At 37.3% G+C, this 21,955-nt stretch overlaps 1 protein-coding gene across 31 annotated transcripts in view; it reads left to right on the forward strand.

Annotated features, from left to right (window-relative positions):
• The window catches only part of PLEKHA5 (pleckstrin homology domain containing A5), a 167,149-nt gene that overhangs the window by 22,932 nt on the left and 122,262 nt on the right, over positions 1–21,955 (forward strand). The window contains exons 4-6 of one of the 31 annotated variants that reach the window (XR_003497961.3): positions 11,824–11,865; positions 12,968–12,993; positions 13,671–13,738. The exons of 27 other annotated variants lie outside the window; for them this stretch is intronic. Coding sequence is in view for 2 of the 4 variants with exons in the window: in XM_027459974.3 (XP_027315775.2) it covers positions 12,968–12,993; positions 13,671–13,927 (283 nt within the window). In the remaining 2 variants the exon portion in view is untranslated. Of the gene's footprint in view, positions 1–11,823; positions 11,866–12,967; positions 12,994–13,670; positions 21,954–21,955 lie in introns of those variants that run through there. 3 more of the 31 variants (XM_027459974.3, XR_005262579.2, XM_038172958.2) reach the window with 3 other exon arrangements.

Here is a 21,955-nt window from a genome sequence, read left to right on the forward strand (position 1 = left end):
ATAATGTTTTTATGCAATTACTTTAAAATTCTTCTGTGTAAAATAATAGCAACTGAAAGATATTTTTATACAAGAACAGGTCCTATTTTCTTTACAGATTAGTTACCTTTTGTAGTTATTTATGCATTTTAATTTGCATTTTAATCCATACAATGGTACTTCTTCATCAAAAGTGGTCAGTTATGGGGGTGCAGCTACACTTGTTTCTAATTTTCATTCTCTTTTTAAGACCTAACCTTTGCAAAAATCTTTGTAATAGTTGAGTTGGAATACAGGAAATAACACTGAGAATTCTTTGGAATTATGTTGAAGTCTTCCACAGTCACATCTTCTCTCTGCTTGTTTGGTGTATGCTGTTTGAGCGTGCTTGAAACAGTGATGAACCAAAACTGCTTTAAGTGCTGACAGTAGAAGGTAGGTGAACAAAAAAAAAAAAAGACAAGTGAACCCTGTAACAAAAATCTCTGATTACACATGCAGTTGGTAGTAGAATTTCCTTAACTGTGTAACAGTTTTAAGAGAAAGGGAGTGCTGTGTGAAAAAAATCACTTTGTACTTTGTTCATTGTACCTGAAGCAGCAATAAAACCAGTTACTCTTTCATAAGTGGGATTGAAAAAATGTATAATACAGGCGTAGGTTTACCAAGTCCGAAGGTAAAGACTCCCTCCAAGGAGAAAGGCTTTTGTTTTTAGTGACCCTTTGGAACGCTTTTCCTAGGAGAGGTGCATCTTAGAGAGCTTATCTTGATTTGAAACTACCTGATCGGTCCCTCAGTCCTGTCCCACAGTATCTTCTTCCCTCAATCATGTCATTCTGTCCTGTCTCTTGTGATGCCTTAGCAATCATGTAGTCATGTGGCAAGTCAAACCAAGCTGAAAATTTGTCTATTATAGGAATATTTTTCAGTTAGATCTGTGAGCTAATGGAATGTGCACCACTTCCAAGGAGTGCTTCTGCAAATACCAGTTCATCAGGCAGCATAAGCTATTCAGACAGAAGCCTTTTATTTTGGTATAGCTCTATCTGTCATAAGAGGGTTTTTTAATAGTTAAATTTTGCTTACTAAATAGCATTCTGCATAGTACTGCTGCATGGGAAAAAATTGGCTATGTAGATTTGCTTGTAATTTTTATACTGTGTTCTTATGTGTGTACTTAAGTAATGCCAACTAAGTATTTCACTGTAACTCATTCCTATTTCTATTTATTTTTACTGTTTTCTTTGGTTAGCTTAAACAGTAAGTAGGTGCTGCTTCTAGAAATAGAGATACAAAAATATTCTTTCAAGTCTGCTTTTATGGCTGCCTCTAAAATAATCAGAAGTTTTAGAATCCAACAGAATTGATAATAGTGTTTATTGAATTAAGCAGCTTGCCTATCTGTTCACAGAAATCTGAAGACTGCAGTAATATACAGCTGAAACTATAGATGAGCATCAAAAACTTAGTTTTGCTAGCAGGAATTGATTAAAATGGTAGAATTAACTGTTCTAGCAATGTGCCTTGATCTTTAGGAATTGTAACTATTTGAGTTCAGTGTAATGAAAGGTTATAAACTCATTGGTACGAGTGTAACTTTTTAAAGAATTTCTTATAAAAGTGATTTGGGGGATGGGAGGAAGGCTACTTCCCTTCGTGTTTTTTTTTTCTAAACTATCGTTTATATGCGTGTGTCCACATATGAAAAACATTTGTGATATCTATGGCTTTCTGCTAGTTTTTGTGTTAAAAATTCAGGTCCCCTCTTAAACTTCTAGACGACAGCTAGAAGACTATTGATATTTTCATTAGAAAATGAAACCCTGAACAGGTAAAGATTTTTCAGTCTCTATGCTAGTAATTTTATTTTAAACATCAATTCCTAATGAATAACTAGGAGAAAAGGTGAAGGTGTATATTTAAATAAAGTGATTCATGTTTGTGATCTTTAACGTTCCAGCAAAACCGGTATGGAATTGACTTAGCATCGCTAATGTTTCTGTGGTAAAACAAGCAATGAAGGTAGAACTGGAAGGTGTGTGGGGGGAAAGCACCAAAAAAGTAATTGCAGAAGGAATGTTTACCTTGGCTACGAAGGAATTTATATCCTTAGGTTGTCTTCATGTTCGTTACTAAAGCTAATTTTAAAAAGAAGGAACAAAAAAAATAAAAAAAAAAAAACAGCTGTTCTCTTCAGGAGTCATTTATCACATTGATAAATGAAGGGACTCTTCCTGGATTTGATTTGTTTGTAAATACATTTATCTCCTCATGTGATGGATGTCTGTATTAGCTTTAAAGGAAGAGAGTGTGTGTCATATTTACCCCACCTTTTACTGTAGGATACTATTAAAAACCCAGACTTACGTGCCTGCCAAGGGTGTCTAACTGAATACTAGGAGTCTTGTCAGTTCTGGCAAAACAACTTCAGGAAATGGTTCTGCCATGAAAAATATTGTCAGGAAGAAGCTTTCAGTGCAGAAACTATTATATGGAATAGATAGTTGGTGCGACTGCCTTTTTCACTGGTATCTGACATAGCACTATCGTTCTGTCAGAAACGGTGGGGGCTTTTGTCAGCTCTTGATGATAAGAAAATGTAAATATGGTTGAAGTGCACGATCTGTGAGTCACTGCATCTCAGTTGTTGCTCAAAGAGGCTGTGGGGTCTCTGTCTCTAGATGTTTCCAAAACTTGACTGCACAACTGGTTTTTCATAGATCCCAGTGCTGATGAGAGGTGAATTTTCAGTTTGGGTCTCTGTAACTAAAAAACAAAGACTTTAAATGTAGAAATTGAATTTTTCTCTGTGTGTTTGGGAGGGAACTGAAGCTGAAATGATGCTTCCTTCGGAGCAGATCCATGTGATGCAGACTGAAACAGGGCAAGACACGGAGCAAGCCCCATCCCCAGGCTTCTAGGAAAAAGCTGCAGTTGTTTTTGCAGTTCTGGATCATTGCATGATGTTAAGAGAATATTTGAAATGTGTTTTGGGGGAGAAAACCTTTCATATATGAGTGGATATGATGAAAGATTGACAAATAATAGTTGAAATACATATTAAAAGTTGTTGTTTTTTTAAATAAAAAAGATGAGTTAAAGCACCATCTTGAACGTGGTGAGCTGAGGAGGATAAACATGGTGCTTTTTAGTTTGCATCAGATGTTCAATGTTTCTGGTGTGTTCATAGACTTATTTTTACGTTTTTTGAAGTCGAGGAGAACTTCTGCTGAGTAATATTTTATGTAGGGTTGTTCGAAGTCTTAAATGCTACTGTAACTATTAATAGTTACTAATAAATCTCCTTTCCAGGCTATATTGAATTCAGAACTTACAACTTTTCAACTTAAAAAAGCAAACACACAAACAAACAAAAAAAATACTTGTTGCAAAGAATCCTAAAAATCAAGAATACCTGCATTTTTTTTCAGGACCCAGACCTGTCCAGGACAAGGTATTTTTCCTGGTTGTTAATATCAGCATCTTCAAATGCATGTTTTAAAAACAACAGCAAAACCCGCAAAAAAACAATGTTACCTTCTTCAGAAAGCTTTGTGGTATGCTTCAAAGTAGAAACATACAGCGAAGCTGCAGAGCAATACAGAGTTGCCTCCTTTCTTGCTAGGTGCTGCAGACAGTGAGTTGATAAAAGAGAGCTACATGGGCAGGAAAATCTTTCATGTATTTTTATAAACATTTTCAGTAATATGGATGATGATGATGTAATACTTCTCAGTTTGGTATATATTGTTGATTTATTTTTGTGTGAATGGACACAAAGAAGGAATCAGATGTTGAAATTTGAGATTTTATTCAGGATTGTTGTAGGTTTTCATCTGTTTTCATGCTTTTATATGTACATGTCTGTTCATGAAGCATTTGCTATTAAAACATTTTAAAAGGAACTGGAGGAGGATTTAGTGTGACAGCTTTTCTGGTTGTTATAAAAACACATTGGTGTTACCAGACAAAAAGAGAATTTAATATTTTTTAATTCAGTGGTAGCTGATTATTTGCTTACAGTTGCAAGTATAGACTTCTTGTGGCTTGCTACATGCTGTGTTGTCTAAAATATTGTTTTTCTGTTATATAAACACAGAAGGCAGAACTAAGGAATGATACATTTCCTTTTTTTTTTTTTTTTTACCTAGGTAGCTAATAATTCAGCTGGGTTAATGGGATTGCTGCTCATGAGGAATCTCAATAATATAATATGCACAAAATAAGTTGCATTAAACATTGCTAACGAAGAGTAGTGCTCCTATTATATGGTAACAGGGCAAATATAAGCTACCATTATGTATTTATCATTTGAGTTGATTTATTCATTGATACAATCCATTCAAGCAAACTGCATGTTGTGAAGTCTTACGTGTATATAGGTTTTTAGTTATTAAACATCTTTCTGTAATATTATTGTGATGTCATAGAGGTGCTTTTTTATTTTTGCTCTTTAGAAACAGTTTTTCAGACGTTTGTACTCACCTTTAAGTAGGTTAGAAAATAGTGCAATCTTATCTTCTGTTTCTTACAGCTTTTATTTTTCGATTGTAGCTGTAATTATTACCTGCAAATACGGTAAAAAGTCAGAGCTTCTTTAAATTTGCAGATTTTGTTATTACAACCTGTACTTTGTTAATTTATTTGGTCTGGAATCTGTTGCAGTGCACATCACAAGTAAATGTAGTTAAATTTGTATTTACAGTATTATTTAAAAGTTAAGCAGTTCCATTTCACAGAATGACAGAATCATCTAGGTTGGAAGAGACCTCCAAGATCACCAAGTCCAACCTCTGACCTAACACTAACAAGTCCTCCACTAAACCATATCACTGAGCTCTACATCTAAACACCTTTTAAAGACCTCCAGAGAAGGTGACTCAACCACTTCCCTGGGCAGCCCATTCCAATGCCTAACCACCATTTTGGTAAAGAAGTTCTTCCTAATATCCAATCTAAACCTCTGCTGGCGCAACATTAGCCCATTCCCCTTCATCCTGTCACCAGGCATGTGGGAGAATAGACCAACCTCCACCTCACTACAGCCTCCTTTAAGGTACCTGTAGAGTGAGATAAGGCTGTCCCTGAGTGACCTTGCTCTTCTCCAGACTGAACAAACCCAGCTCCCTCAGCTGCTCCTCATAAGACTTGTTCTCCAGACCCCTCACCAGCTTCGTTGCCCTTCTCTGGACTCACTCGAGCACCTCGGAACATGGATGTCTGTGTGAAATACATGTACTGATGGATTCATCCCTCTTTTTTGATGCATTTTTTTCCCCTTTGAACATCTTTTTGTAATTACTGCCTTGCTATCCAATAGATTAATTCGTCACATGCCTATTTCCCTTTTCCCTGTATGTTGTCCTGTAGCTGTTGGCACCTGGAGATGGCTGTCTTTTTTAGCTGAAGTGCTCTTTGAGACTGTTACTAAAGGACTGTTGACTTGCTTGGTGTTTCCTTCTCTCCTGATTATCAGCCAAAGGAAAGCAATAATAATAATAATATTATTAATAGAGGGCAAATGTGACTATGGAGAGAGGCAGTGATATGCATCTTTAATTCTCATCTAATGAGCCTTGAATAAGAAATTAATTTCAGGCATGCCTGATGTCGATTACAGCACACAGATGATTAATTCCTACAAAATTCTGTGAAAACAGGTACCAGGTAGAGGAATCTATTCTGTGTGGGAAGAATATTACAGAATGCCTAAAATCCCTTGCTGTGTTAGATGAGTCCACTACTCACTCAAGAAGTCCTTCCTCAGTGTGTTTTCTGGAGCCTAAAGAGAGCATATTTATTTGTTTTGGGGTTGTTTTGGTTTTTAATCTCTGGCATACTTCTGTATCAGTCCCAGACCAAAGCTGCAATACTGCAATAGCTCTGTGCTGTGTGCTGGTATTTCCAGTTTGATTGCTGTTACAGATTTCCATTGTGCTTTTGCATTTTTAACATGTCCTAAAGGGCTTACCACATGTGAGTAGAGTAGAGAGAGGGCTGTCTAGTAGATGCCTTCCAAAGAGTGGAAGGCATCCACAGCAGCTGATTTTATTTCAGGCTTCTAAAGAAAACTTGGAAGCATAGATGAAAAAGTGCTGCAATGAAGAATAGACAGGAGGAAGTCCTAAGTAATTCTTATGGGGTGCATAAATCAAAGTTTGTCGTTTTGGTGCAAGCAACCCCAGATGCCTATGCTGTGGTAGCAGTAGCTGTTCTGAATGGGGAAGGGAAAGGGGGGAATAAGTGAGCTACCCCCGGACCTCCATGGAAAAAAAGTTGAGATGATTCTTTTTGAATGTAATCTGTTTCATATAGACATGGCAAACTATTTGTAAGAATATTAAAAATAGTAGGGCAGCTCATTTATGGAATAGAATAATGGAATCCCTGACTTGTCAAGCCTGCAGCTTTTTCTCTTGATCAAACCCATTTCTTTCAGAAACTGAATGAAGCATGAGTCATGACTGCAGTACTATCACCTTCTCTGAAAGGCTTTGATCTTTTATCCAACTCATGATAATTTCTTTGACAGAGTGTTTTAAAGTAAATTCAGTGTGCATGTGTTGTGGTGTGGAGGCTTTTTTTTTTTTTCCATTGAAATTACATTTTATGAGAAATGTTACTGTTTAGATATATTGCAGGAGGTAGTTTAGCAGAGGGCGAGGAAGCTCAAGTACTTACAGGCTCAAATGATAAGTGGCTGGTGAAGAGGCTGAATCAGCTCAGGCCATTACTCCTGTGTGTACCTGTGCTGGTCGGAGGGCTGCCCCTGTTCCACAGGGACTTTCCAGTTCTGAAGGTATTGGTTTGGGTGTGTTTATGCAACTTTGCAACTTGATTGCTCGAGAGGATAGTGATTGTCAAGACGTTAGATCAGAAATATGAGGAAGATTAATTTGAGAATTTAAGACAGACCAACTTCTGAGGGAGGTTGGATTTTGACTATTGGAAGCAAGAGAATTGGAATGTAAGTTTCCTGTTGAAATGAGCCAAACATTAATCTGTAGCCCTTGCCTTTTCTTTCAAAAGGCATGACATAAGTTAAGAGAAAATGGAGCAAACACCTGGATTTCAGATTAAAAATGTACTTGAAAGAATAAAGCAACACTTGTTTCTTTTCATCTTTGGGAGACATAGAATCCTGTTATTACATCTGTTGTATAGGTATTTGGGGGGGAGGGCTTCAGAGAACTATTGTGTAATATTTTCCTCTTTACTTTGATTTTAACACTATGGCTTAAAAGGTGTCTGGATGTTTAATCTGTTTTCCAAATGAAGAAATCCCTTCAATATTTTGCTTAAACACCTATCAAGTGTTAGCTACTCTCAGTTCAAAACTTTTGTATTTTTCTGATTTGACATTCTGAAATAGCATTGACTGTGAAACTTCTTGCATAGGTGCTTAGTTTCCCTTTTGAGTATTCAGTCAAATACGAAACCCTGTCTTTGGAAGCAATCATAACAGTCAGTTGCTTTTCTGTGATTCATTTGCTTTGAACTCAGACAATGGGGAATGTTCTTCAGCAAAGTTAGATTTATTGCTTCAAGTTAAACAATATTGTAGCTGTTGTGAATTACGCAATGAAGCTGTGTTGAACATAAAAGTTTAGCGAGATCTGTCTTAAGATTATTAGCATGTTGCACAACTCCATGTTCATGTGATCATAACTTGGGTGGTGGCGCAGGTGATGAACTTTGAGTTGCAGCAGTTTACAGCAACCAGTTTAGGACCTCGTCTTTCAAGTGCGTGTAGCCGTGTGCAGTTAAATAGGTAGTAGTAGTGAAACGCCAGCTTCGCGCTTTGCGTTGCTTTAAGCACAGCGTCTTCTCACTGTTTTGTTTCACTTCTCACTTAAAACACATGAGTAATGCTGAGGCGGAGGACTCTTGGCAGTGAATTATCTTACCTCAATCTATAAATGGACAAGGACTAGCACAGAAAGAAGTAAACATCCTTTTTGTATACCACTACTTAATTGGAGTGTGTTCTTCCTTGCTAAACTATGAACTTTATGGTTGGTGTGGTCAACAGGAAAGACTTGTTTTAGGCCTCTGGGCAAGTACATGATCACTGTTGTTTAGCTCTTGTGTTAGTGTTTTTTTTTTTCCCAACCATTTAGGCTTATGCAAATTTTAACGTTAACTTTTCTGCTTTCTTGAGAAATAATGCATTATGGTGGTGTGAAAGAAAGAATGGCTGGAAATTATATTACTTTGTAAATGTGACTTTGTCTAATATGGTTTTATAACTTTTCAAATGAAAATATTTTAGTGAATTTTGTTTAATGGGATTAAAATTGTATCTTTTTTGGAAGAAGATACAACTGGGAAAGATTTCTCAAGTATTTTCATAAACCTAAGTGTCTTTTGATACTTAGTATGGAAAATGGTATATCACAGCGTTTACCAGAAGAATAGGGATAAATAGGATGTGTAATATAAGAATTCATAAGTTAAATAAACCCACAGAAAGAAACAAAAAAGTGCAAGTGCAGAAGGAAGGTTTGACCTGAAATAGGGCTTATAAAAGCTATTTAGCTTTCAAGATTTTGGATTCTTCATGAGGAAGCATGTTTCACACATATGACTCTTGGAAGACATATATTTTGCATTTAAAAGAAAAGTTTTGTGGTTTACACTTCGTAGCTGGATGCTTATGTTAGTAATAAGGTTAGTGGTGCAACACTTCTAGTACATACCACGAATACGATATTTGTGAAGCTGGTACAACTTTTCAAGATTTTTTTAATATTTGGCCTCATTGGACAGTCCTCTGTGTGCAGTCTGTTGTCCTCATTTAACTTATTTTACTTTAAGTGGTTAGCAATCAGTGAAATAACATTTTAGCTTCTGAAGTAATACAGTTGACTAGTTATCTGTAGAGGGATTCTTGACAAGATTTTACTAGCAGGGGGTCTGCAGGGGTGGCCTCTGTGTGCAGAGCCCAGCAGCTACCCAATATCAGATCAGAGCCAGCTCCGCACAGCTCTAAAGGGACCCACTGCTGGCCAGAGCCAAGCCAAGGAGTGATGCTGGGTGGGCCTCTAGGAGAGAAGATTTAAGGAAGAGAAACTGCTGTCCAACAGAGCTGGGAGAGAGGACTGAGAAACAGCCTCACAGGCGCCAAGGTGAGTGCAGCAGGAGGGCAGGAGGTGCTCCAGACACGCAGCAGCAGTTCCCCTGCGGCCTGTGGAGAGGCCCCTGGTGGAGCAGGCTGTCCCCCTGCAGCCCATGGGTCCCACAGCAGAGCAGACTGCATCCTGTGGGAGGACCCCAAGCTGGAGCTGAGGAAGAGTGAAGATGAAGGAGCACCAGAGATGAAATGTTATGAACTGATTGCAATCCCCAATCCCCTGTATTGCTTAAGGGTAGGAGGAGGAAGAAGGTGGATGGAGTGCAAAGGTGTTTCTAGTTTGCTTTTAGTTCTCACTGCCCTAGTCTGTTAAGAATAGGCAATAAATCACGTTAATCTCCCTTACACTGAGTCTGTTTTGCCTGTGATGGTAATTGGTGAATGAGCTCCCAAGTTGGGTTGATTGCTTAATGAGTTTACTTTCAGCTCGTCATAAAGTAACACCATGGCTTTCAGTTCACAATTCAACATGTGTATTGATGGCTGAGTTGGCGGTAAGCATAGTCGTCTTGGAGGTGCATAGTGATAGGATGAAAGTCAACACACACAAGCTGCAACAGGGGGAAGATTAATCAGGTATTAAGAAGAAAAATTACTGTGATGGTAGTCACAAATTAGGACATATTGTCTAGAGAGATCATTGAATCTCCATGTGGGACATGACATGACAAGACCTTGAGTGACTTGATCCAAGTTGGCCCTGTGTGCAGTGGGGAACAGGACTAAATGATTCCTAGAAGTCCGTTCCAGTTAAAATTGTTCTTTGACCTAGGATGCTGCAGAAACAGAATTGCCTAGGACTAAGATGGGACAGACAGTTAGCTTTCTTGTAACCTGTTTTAGATCTTGAATTGCCGGAACACATCTCTGAGCTGTCTGTCAGCTTATATGTTTCTAGATATTCTTCAGGGGAAATTGTGTGTGTGTGTGTATAGAAGCATAGGAATGTTGGAAGTCTTCTCATAACCTCAAATAACCTGAAGGAACTAATATTTCCATTTTTCCCCAAGTACTACTTTAGAAAAAAAAAAAAAGCCTTCAGTTGGGTATAGGGGTTTTGCTCATTTGTATTTTATCTTTAGTAGATATCAACCGGCATTTTAACTAATTAGTTATAGATCCTTATCAGCTTTTTATGCTGGCAGCTCTTACATGTGAAAGTACTGAAGTATCAAACTCTTTCTTCTGGATAATATTAAGGATATTATATTTTGCTTCTGTAGTAATTTAAAGTACTGAAAATGTGTTTAAAATCCTGGTAGTTTTAAGGCTGTCTAGTCTTAAGACTGCCAACCTCTTATCTTCCAAACTACATTAAAGAAAATGTCTTAGTCCTCTGTCAGTCAAAAAGTAGCTTATAAATGAGACTGAGACACTGAATTTGGCATCTGAGTTGTGCTGTGTAATGGGGACAAGTGGAATTGAAAAGTCAGAACAGCCAACGACTGACATTCAATTACACAAATAAGTAATTGTTATGAAGGTTTCTGTAACGGATGAGTACTAATTCTTATCTTTTTCTGCATCTCCTCCTTTTGGATTTTTTGTGGCTTTTACAACAACAAAATCTTACGAAGTTAGGTTGTTTTTTTGTGGTTTTTTTTTTTTTTGTCTTTCAATCCTATCTGCACCATGAGAGTCTTTTCAGATTAAAAAAAAAAAAAAAAAAAAAAAAACAGGTCATTGGGAGCATGCCTTTAATTTGCAGTGTCTCATTCCCTTTCCGCTGGATGGTATCTGCCATACCTGACGGTCCTTTATTGGCCTGTAAGCAGACCCAGTAATCAGAAAAGATTATGGAACTGGAATTCAGTTTTAGACCTTTTAAAACTTTCGCCTGCTAAGATACCCTTTGTTTGCTGGAACAAAACACAACTTTATGTGAAGCTATTTAAGATGTTCCTGGAGCATGCTTTTCTGGTTTGTAGGCAAAAAACAGGAAGAGAGATGCAGACAAAAAAGAACTCCTTTCAAGCGAATCATCACATTCGATTAAAATATCCAAAATAGAATGAATTATCCTGCCAGTTGCTTGCATTCAAATATTTTGTAAAGTAATATGACGTTTCCCAATTTATAAATAACTTGGCTGCTGACACATTTAAATTCAGCTTCCTATAGAAGTGTGAACAGATTCTTCTGTGTGGTTGGTTTATTTCTTAATTTTCTTCTTAGAAGAGTGAAGCTACCATGCAAGTTTTGCCAGCTCCCTCTGTTGGGAATTCATAACATCTCTGTGTCGTCATAGGCTGGGAGTCTGCATAAGCTGAGGCACGCTTTCTGTGAAGTGTTTCCTACACAGATTGTTACCCCTAGGAAATGCAACCCATCGACTCTTCTATTGTGTGCTTTACCAGTCAGTATGGGCCACTGAAGGAAGTAGTCAGTAGCTTTAAGTTTCCTGCTCCTGCTGTTCTGTATCAGGTGTTCAGTCTGTGGAACTAATCTGTAGCTAGTCTGAATCATTACCAAACCGAAATGTGTCATGTTTACATCAGGTTGTTGTCACCAAAGGCTTTGCTTTAAAGGTCTGCTCCTATTTGTATCTTTCACTTGCTAACATAGTCACAGTTAAATGTGCATGTTATGCTCTGTATATTTCATACAAGGTTTTTGTTTGCTATATATTGGTAGGAAATATACAATGGCCAAAATAAAATAACAAATATCTGTTTTTTTTTCCCCTGCTTAACTTCCTCACTATGAAAAAGTCTTCTTGGATTGTGACTGTTCAGGATTTATATTTCATGAAGGTATATGCCTTTTTGACTATTGAATCTTTCTAATTCAGTGTACCTTTGAGCTAATTTGGACATCTGTACTTTTAAAGAAATCAAATAATCTTACTTCTTCTAAGGTTTAGAGAGCCTCCAGCTATGCCCTTTTTCTGATCCTTTGCTGATGCTTCAGAAACTTCCTAGTTTTGAAATGTCAATGACAAGTAGGGCAGCAAAGTAGTAATTCTTAATTTGTTAAACATTTTATCTTCTTGTTTAGCTTGTTGGCTAGTAAGAAATTTCATCAAGGCCTACGTTTTTTCTTCCCTTGTTCTGGTTGTTGTATGCTTTCAGCAAAGATAGCTGCAAAGAAAATAGTTACACAAATATGATATACACACTTAACTATCCAAAATCTGTAAGTTCTGTGCAGCCTGCAACTGGACGTATGTGCTTTGTTTGAATACTTGTTATACTAATGGAAAAACCATCCATTATCTTAAACATATTTAAGTGAGTAAAGATTGCCAGCGCTAGTTCTAACTATAGCTTTTTTATCAAAAGTAACTGTTGTAGCACACTCAGCTGTAAAAACACGGAACAAAAATAGCAAATATGCAGTATTTTTCCTTATGCCATTAGAGAGTAAACTGCTGAAATAGGTTTTAAATATGCACTGTTCTCACAAAACAAATTGACTTTTTAAGCAGAGATGTAAACACAAATCCTGGCAGTTGAGTTTCTTAAAAGATTATAATCTGGGCCCCAAAGTGCTATATCCTAGAAAGAGTAGATAGCAGAATTATCACAAAGTGGTATGAATTTTTTTTTTTTTGGCATATTACAGCTGTCATGCAGGTAGTAGTTGATAAGAGTCTGCAGTATTTTCTTATGAGTTCTTTAAGCTAGAGTAAGTCGAATCACTGAACTGAAACATGTTTTGGGCCCTTGATGCAGTCTCCTTTGATGGCTATATATTGCTGGGATACTGTTATATGCAAGAGGAATACCCAATTGCACGGTGCAGCAAATACGCAAAATGTCTGTTTTGGAGTAGAACAGTAGAGTTCCTTATTCATTTGAGTTTTTCCCTTTTTAAATGAGCAAGTAGTTCTGATTGTAATTTTTCTCAACACAGAAATTGGACTGGAATAAATCCAAAAGGTAAGCTTCTATATTATGGCACAAATAGTGCCTTTCTACTTTAGTTACTGTTTTACTGTGTACTTAAAAATTATTTGGTGTTTAAATATTCCCTTTAAAAACTTGGGTTCAGTAACTGTTCAGATACAAGAACAAAATATACATTTCAGATTTCTGATGAACGTGAAATATGAAAACTTAAAAATAAAAAAATTTTATTAAAAAAAAAAAAATCTTTTGCTGAATATTTAGGCACTTAAGGTACCTAGTCACAAGAACTTGGTCTAAACTGTATTGTTAACTGGGGATATTTTGTGCATTTTTTTTTCTGTGCAGTAAATAGAACAGGTATTAAACAGCATAAATATGAAGACTTTGTTATAATAGGTACATTCAATCATGCAGATATCCTATATAATATATGCAGATATCCTATATAATACTTTGTTACCTAAACCATGCAAAGTACTTTGAAAATGTGTCGCTATGGATTCTATAAATTCTGTGAACTTCCTGTTTTCCTGAAAAAATATCATTCTTTAAAAAACAAAAAAGCTTCTACTTATCCTCTCGTTATACTTTCAGTGTGCACTGTACTTGTACAGTTTTTAACATTTTGTACTTTGTATATTGGATAATATTTGTAAATGAAGGTGTAAAGACTTTCTGTAACCACTTGAGTTTTTTTCTGTGTTTAGATATTTCTGCTAGGTGTTTACTTCTACTGGGTATCCTCACTTACCATACCATGATGTCCACCGGTGTTCTAAGCTTTTCTGACATATCCTTTACTTATGTGTGCACTAGATCTTCTGTGAGGCCACTGTTTTTGCCACATGAGAGGGCTGTCAAGAATGTTAATAGGTTTCACAGCAATAAGCAATTCATGAGGGATTTTCTCCTCTGTATTTCAACATTTATTCTTCCCAATAAAAAAAAAAAAACAGAAAATTGACATTTGTGAACCTTTTTTTGTTTTGATTCTCGATTGATGAGAGAGTCCCATTCATAAATGTCATTGTTTGAAGGGCTGGACTATCAATTTGTTTAGGTGTTAGAGAAATAACACTGGTTTATTATAAATGGAAATTCAGAAGTGATAAACTTAAAAATGCATAGCAACTTCTAGTTGCCATGGTGCTTCAACTTGAAGTAATTTTCTTCAATATTAAAATGCTTCTTGGGTGTCATCTTTGCTTTTTAAGTAGTCACTGCTAAGAAGGGAATGGCTCCGGGGAGAAGTAATGAGAAACTATTTTGGAATATCTAATGTAACAACCAACGAAGTGTCAAGAAAAAAATCTTAGCATTCAAGAATATACTTGGAGTGTTTATTTAAGCAATATAGATATCTGTTTTTATGACACAACTTCCAAACACTAAGGAATGGTGGGTCTCTAAAACCCTCTCAGCCCTGTTTAATGGGTGAGTTTTTCAAGAAGCAAATACGAAGTTAAGTTTGTCAAGACACTGAGCCAGTAGACTGGATTCATCCTTTATCCTTTACCTGTGTGACCATCAGCTACTTCTTAATTCATGTGTGTTGTCTCTTCTCCCCAGTCCTGAAATCAGAAACATTAATGTACCTGTAACGCTTATCCTACATGGTAATCCAAAAGATTCATCGTCTGATTGGGCATGCACCTTTAGAAAGACTTGAAACTCTTTCCAGAACTTAGATATCTGCCCTCAATAATTTTCTGTGTCAGAGCTGTTAAGTGTTATGTTTGGGTCCCCCATGTGGAATTGAGCTGCACTACGGCTTTCTGCTTTCCCAACCAAATTGTTGTTATTTACTGGGTTTCCTTATTGTTTTATTTATTCACTTTGTTTCAAATGGGTTGTCTTAATATGTTCTTCTTGAATAAGACCTTTACCTTAAATAATAATAATAATTCTGTCAGCAACTATTACATATTATTCTTGTAAATTGCAGGGACTTGGAAAAGCCTCTTGAGGGATGCAAGGCTTTGATACATAAATAGTAATAACCAAGAAATAGTAGTCTAGAAGCTGTCTGTAAATGAATTTATACTGAATTTCATTTAAAGCTTTTTAATACTGAGCATTTCTATCTGACATCTCAGCTGCACAGCATGTTAAAATTGTCAAAAAAGAAAAAAAAAACACAAACATCTTAGTAAACTTCAAGAAGTTGTTTTTCTAATAAAATATTTCCAGTTTTAAAACAGTAACGTTTAGTTATGGAAAAACTTAGTCTACTTAAAGTCTACCCCTTTACTGTAGCCACACACAGATTGCAGCTAATGGAGTCATGCTGTACAATGAAGTGCCTAATTAAGACAAGTTGCATAATATAAGCTTCAGATTGCAGCACCATCTTCCTTAAAGAGCTTGCATCATGCTTATTGAAATGATCAATATTGTGTGAAATGAACATGACAATTAACTCAAAATGACCAGTTTTAAGGTTGATTTGTACCTCCATAATTTGACTTTTAGGAGTTCCAGCAACTACATGGTATGTTTACAGGAAAAATACTGCAGCTTGTGAGATTGAAGTACTGTGTGTACTGTGTTATTCCTGTGTCAAGTCAGGGTTAGTGCTCACTCTGCTTGTTAGTGAACTATCATTGGAGAAGTGAAATTACTAATATTTCTAGAAGGAAAAAACATTGCCTTGGGTGCTTTGTTTTTTTTGTCTTGGAAGCAAAGATCATCTTTCACTTCTGCTTAGTCACTGAACATACAACAATCTTCTACTACTAAATATAGCATCTAGATGTTTTGAATGCCGCTGCTTCAGGCTAAGGCATAACAGCAGAGTGATCTTCCTAACCCTAAACGATGGCCTCACCATAGCAGTGTCCTGCAACTGTTCAGAATTACCTATTGGGCAACATGGAAATGAAGTTGTAGTTTTATCCCTTCTTTCATGTACAGCAGAGGAATGGGTGGTTATTTACTGTTGCTAGAGAGCTCAATGCATTCCAGCAAAGTTTCCCCATGTTTTCCTCTCAAACTCCAGAACACTTGAATAGCTGGAATGCTATGGACCTAAATAGCACTGTCTAGGTGACTTTTTATTAGGCGGAAACACGATGATAAAACTTTTAATAATTATCATCTACATTTAGTGTTGTTTAGCTGGAAGATGATTTGGGAAACAATCGGGAAAACAGCAGAAAAATTGACTTCTGAAGAATGTTTTTCTGACCTTGCTGTGTTGCTGCAATCTGTTATGAATAGAAGCAGAATGTTTATGCTCTGGTTCTCAGCCTATTGCTCTGTCCTGATTTCAAAGCCAAGAATAAATCACATCTCTTCAGACGGTGAGTTTCTGAAAAGCACCCACGGATTAGTCTTTGCTTTTTATTCAATCGAAGTGACCTAACTGAGTGGTATGTTGGATGTAGCTGAACAGTAAATTGAGCTTGAGAAGGTTAGCATGCCAGAAAAAGTCTGCTGGAACCTCCAAATCAACGATGCTCAAGTTATTATTGCAGATAGGATAGTGTCTTGAGTTGGAATTTTGAAGGGAATTAATTTTTTAGGTAGCCAAAGCTATGAGGTTATTTCAAAAGTGATGGCTGTGCTGACACTTGCACTGTAGAGATTCCTGGGCTGACTTATAAAGACTTTACTTACATACAGAAATTGGTTTAACCATGGCACAAGACAGAACTTGACATGTTTTTGAAGGTGTCTTCTTGATGCTTTAGTTCTTCTTCCACCTTAAAACCCACTCTGAAAATCCTCACTAGTGGTTCCTTTGTTTTCATATTTTCACCTGTTACTTCATCTGCTTTCTATTGTGACAGCTTTTAGGGCATACAAGGCTCTTCTGCTGCTGCCTAGGTGAAGCTCATCATTTCAAGCACATTTGACAGCTTCTCCATTCCTTTGTTACCCATCTGTAATTGTGTATTGCTTCCTGCTGAATTTTAAATGTTTTTGTATTTTTTAACAAGATTGCCCTGTGTTTTGCAAAACAGAACTTCAAATTAAATCACCTCGTTCATGTAGCATAATACTACATATTTCCAAGAGGAGTTGTTACTCAAAGAGCTGCTTGTGATGAGTATTTGTTTCTCTTGCTCCTGCTCATCAGCCAGGTATCAATGATGAGAAGTGCAATCTAAAACTAGGGCTTTCAGCTGCTGCCAGAGTGAAACCACCGTAGGCAGTAGAGTTGCTTAACATCCTACATGACATTTCTTAAGTCCCTTGAGTTCACTATACCAGCTCTCCGGAAACTGTAGATCTTGGTGTCATAGCAGCTGAGAGTATAATATCCTCATTAAATTGACTTTTCCTTACTAAACTGATTTTCAGTGTTAAGTGCAATTTGAGACTGTGTTGCTGCTTTAAAAATACACTGAACCCTTCAATTCAGGAGGTGAAGAATCTCATCACATCAGCATCAGAATCACCACCATCACCTTCAGGCTGCTGTTTGCGTCTGTTCTTTGGATCCCTGTGGTCCTCATGTGTGACTCTGTATAAACAAAAGCTTGTTTCCACATTGCCTAAATGTGTTCGAACTGTCTTCTGAAATAAAAATGATGCCTTGAGGAAGTTGCTACCAGTGCCTTTAGGCTATCACCCTGGAGTCATGGCACATGAAGAAGGACTGTAACTGACCTAAGGTTGGGTGTCAGGTTTTGTGTTGTTTTGTTTTTTGAGATCTCACAAAAATGGAAAAACCGCCATAATATCAATGAAACTGGATGGTTTTATAAAGGAAATTAAAGATCATGTTTATTACTAAACTGATGTATGAGGAATAATAATCTGTGTGAAATGAGAGGCAATTTAGGATGTACTCTGAGAGACATACCACCTTTAAAATGCAGTTTTTCATTCTAATCTTTGTTTTCCTAGTGAGAACCTTTTAGGGATTTTGTTAGATTTGTTCATTTTTAATATATGGGTGGTATGATGGAAACTGGATCTACTATAAAAGGAAGTAAAATGAGAGGAGACGAATTGATATAAGAGGTGAGTCTGACACAAAGGGATTTCTTGACTTGGAGAAGTTAAGATGGTTGTAGATATGAGAAACACAGTAAAGTGAGAAGGCAATATAGAGGAAAAGAGTGGAACAAAACAGAAGGGAAATAGGAATAAACATTTTTCTGTTGTGGTGGCTCTTGCAGTTCAACAAGGCCAAGTGCCGGATCCTCCACCTGGGGTACAATAACCCCAAGCAGAGCTACAGGCTGGGAGATGAGTGGTTGGAAAGCTGCCTGGCAGAGAAGGACCTGGGAGTGATGGTTGATAGTCGGCTGAATATGAGCCAGCAGTGTGCTCAGGCGGCCAAGAAGGCCAACGGCATCCTGGCTTGTATAAGAAGCAGTGTGGCCAGCAGGGCTAGGGAAGTGATCGTCCCCCTGTACGCAGCTCTGGTGAGGCCGCACCTCGAGTACTGTGTTCAGTTTTGGGCCCCTCGCTACAAGAAGGACGTCGAGGTGCTTGAGAGGGTCCAGAGAAGGGCGACGAAGCTGGTGAAGGGCCTGGAGAACAAGTCCTACGAGGAGCGGCTGAGGGAGCTGGGCTTGTTCAGCCTGGAGAAGAGGAGGCTCAGGGGTGACCTTATTGCTCTCTACAGGTACCTCAAAGGAGGCTGTAGTGAGGTGGGGGTTGGCCTGTTCTCCCATGTGCCTGGTGACAGGACGGGGAATGGGCTTAAGTTGCGCCAGGGGAGTTTTAGGTTGGATGTTAGGAAGAACTTCTTTACTGAAAGGGTTGTTAGGCATTGGAACGGGCTGCCCAGGGAAGTGGTGGAGTCACCATCCCTGGAAGTCTTTAAAAGACGTTTAGATGTAGAGCTTAGGGATATGGTTTAGTGGGGACTGTTAGTGTTAGGTTAGAGGTTGGACTCGATGATCTTGAGGTCTCTTCCAACCTAGAAATTCTGTGATTCTGTATAATACATTTAATAGAATATTGGAAGGGGAAAAACAGTCTCTAAGTCTGGGAAAAGTCTTTGAAGAATAAAATAATTAGTTGGGCTAAAGTAGCCCTGAAGTGCTTCAACAGTAGGATGAACTAATTGGTAGCTTATGAGCTTGATTTCTGTTTCAGAATTCTTGTGTAGCTTTTTAACCTTGAGTTAAATGATCGACTACAGTGATTTGAGAGGAGGGACTGGGTTTGGCCAAACTTTCTTTTGTGCCTGCATGGCTTGTTGTGTTTTCTCCAGATTATGACCAGTTTATTCCTTTATAAATGCTGTATCCATTCTTTTGTGACTTCATACTTAATGATTTCTTTCTTTGATCTCTGTATTCTTATGAAATTTAATCCCTCAGTACGTATCTATGGAATTAATAGCAAAGCCAGGCTTGCCACTAGTGTAGTCTTGCACTCAACTCATTTTTCTCTGATTCATCTTGTTGCATGCAAAGACTGCAAATGCAATGTATTGCTTATGTTTTGGTAGTGCTGCTAGGTTGTTATCCTTTTGGGAAACTTTTGAGTGTGTTTTTTTGCTGAATCCACTTCTATCTCAGGAGTGTCCTGGAGATTGACCTCTTTGGTCAGCCTCAGTTACTGTAGAAGTTGATACGTAGACATCTGGCGCTGAAGTCCCATTAAAACCAATCACCTCTGCAGTAGTTTTAGGAGCAAAAGCTCTCTGAATGCTTCAGGGGGTTACATTGACAATGAGATTCTTTTATCTACTTTTGCCATATTTTCTGGAATGAGTGAGCACCCACATAAAAATAAAACTATACATAGGTAACTTCTAAAATAGAATAGGTAGTAAATAACTCTCTCCGTTTAAGGAAGTGGCAGTCCATTTTTTTTTTTTTTGGTGCAACACTGATGTATTAGTAAAATTAACAGGTTGAATTGGTACCACTATTACTCCATTAGACAACTGATGTACTTAAAGTGTAAATCTTTGGAGTTGTTAATCAAAACAAGTTCGTATTAAAAAATAAATACAGAGATGATGAGTAAAGAGATGTATCGTTAGATATTTGATCCAGTGGTATCTTCTGATACCTGTTGTTATGAAGTTATACTTCTATCTAGAAGTTGAGGATATTTGTCAGTGTTTGCACCACTCCCAAACAATGTCCACTATCACCACCAGGGTTTGTGTGGGTTTTGCAGTCCTCCTGTTGCTTCTGTTTTTTTCATCCCCAGGAAGCAGCAAGGAAGGAACCTCAAAAAAACTGTTTGCCTTTTTCAAGAAAAAAAATTAAAACATTTACACAAGTCATGCAGATCAATAAAGTATTTTGAATGTTCATACCAGTAATGTTGCTTTAGAAAAACTAAAGCAGTTTTGTGCGCTTGTAAAATAGCCTAAACATTCCTCCACAAAAGGGAAATTTATTGATGGGATGTACATATTCTAGTGATGCATTTTCTCCATTTAAAAGAAAGTGTGGGTGTTATCCTAAGAGCAATAGGAGGTTATCCTGCTGTATATCGTCCAGTAAGCTTTCCACATAAGATCCCTTTCAAGCCTATCTGTAATTAATTGACTTTCAAAAGCATCTTGATTTCCTTGTCAGCAGTGTAGTGGTTTATAATAATAATTTGCTAATTCTTATGTCCTTGCTGGAGGACAATCTTGTTAGTATTCTTTCTTGCCACAAATTGATCATGCTGGATAGGACTTGAAACTGAGTCTCAGCGGTTGCTGTACAATTGATCTGTCTTATTGTGAGAGCAGTGCATAGATCCGTCCTCTGCTGCAGAACCTTTTGTTGGAGGTGCTCTAAAAATAGAGCAGAATTCCTTTGCATTTAGTAATGTGTGGTGGAAGTTTCCATTGTAAGATTGTTGGTGCTAGTGTGTAGTGGGTACATAGCTAATCCTGAGGGCTAGTCAGCTTCTCTTTCCATCATTTATTAGTTACCTGTGTTTATATCTGTGATTAGATATCCATTGTTTAGTATCTGGAGGTTGTTACTGTTTAAGTCTCGTCTGTTATAAAATCATTTAAGACTTATTTTCTAAGTATATTTTTAACTGTGGAAAGATGGAAAATAACCAGTACTAGAAACATGAAGTTTGCCTATTGAGAATGAGATGTCTCGGTGATTTCATCAGTGCTGCAGATTTTGGATTGTGGAAGACGGTTGTCCCCAGTCTACTTCCTTAGAGCAGGAGCCTTCATAACTTGTTCAGAGTTTAATTAGACCCTTGTTGAAAGACAGTAGTGGATTTCAGAATATGCAAATTGCTGTGTGTGTTTTTTTTCCACAAGTTACCTAAAATGTATTGTAGGAATTAGTAAAATGACTAAGCTCATGTGTGGACTATATTTAAGTAAGAATAATCAACTGCACATGTGAAATTACATTGAGCGAGTGAAAATTTCTGAGACATCAAAAAATAATGCAAGCCAAATGGAGAGGTGGGTAAAGAAACAGCCTATGAAGAGAGATCATGTAGCATACAGAAGAGATAGCTGAAAGGGAAAGTAACTCTAGAAATACATTAATGGTTACAGCAAAATGAATGGAATAATTGGTTTTCTGTGTCTCTAGTAGTTAGACAAGAAATAATGGCCTTAAATTGGATCTGGGGGAAAATGGTCTGAAAGGAAGAATGTCCCTGGTAGTTTAGTAAGCCTTGATAGGGCAGGCTACAGTGTTGACTTGTGTTTCCATGCTTTCATGATGCTACCGTACCTGCAAATCATTGGTTTTGTTGCATGTTCTTTGTTTACTTGTTTTTGTTGTTGTTTTGTTGTGTGCTTTTTTTTTGTTTTTTTGTTTTTAATGTGATGAAATCACTAAAATATCTATGTACAGCCTGGATTTATTGGCTAAGAATACACTGCACATGAAGGTTGTTGCTCCCACTGTCAAATTAACATGTCACTTTAGACATGTTAAACTTTCTAAACCATTGTGTGTGAGTTGTTTTGTTATTATTTTTATGTTGCTCTTTGCATTTTGTATGACTCTTTAAATGCATATCACTTTCAGGTGTTTTTTTGTTGTTTTCATCAGTGAAACTGTGTGCTGACTGCTATGGTCTTGCGTATTGTCTG

This window comes from Anas platyrhynchos, chromosome 1, assembly GCF_047663525.1.
Source record: "Anas platyrhynchos isolate ZD024472 breed Pekin duck chromosome 1, IASCAAS_PekinDuck_T2T, whole genome shotgun sequence".
In the NCBI taxonomy this organism is placed as follows: Eukaryota; Metazoa; Chordata; class Aves; order Anseriformes; family Anatidae; genus Anas; species Anas platyrhynchos.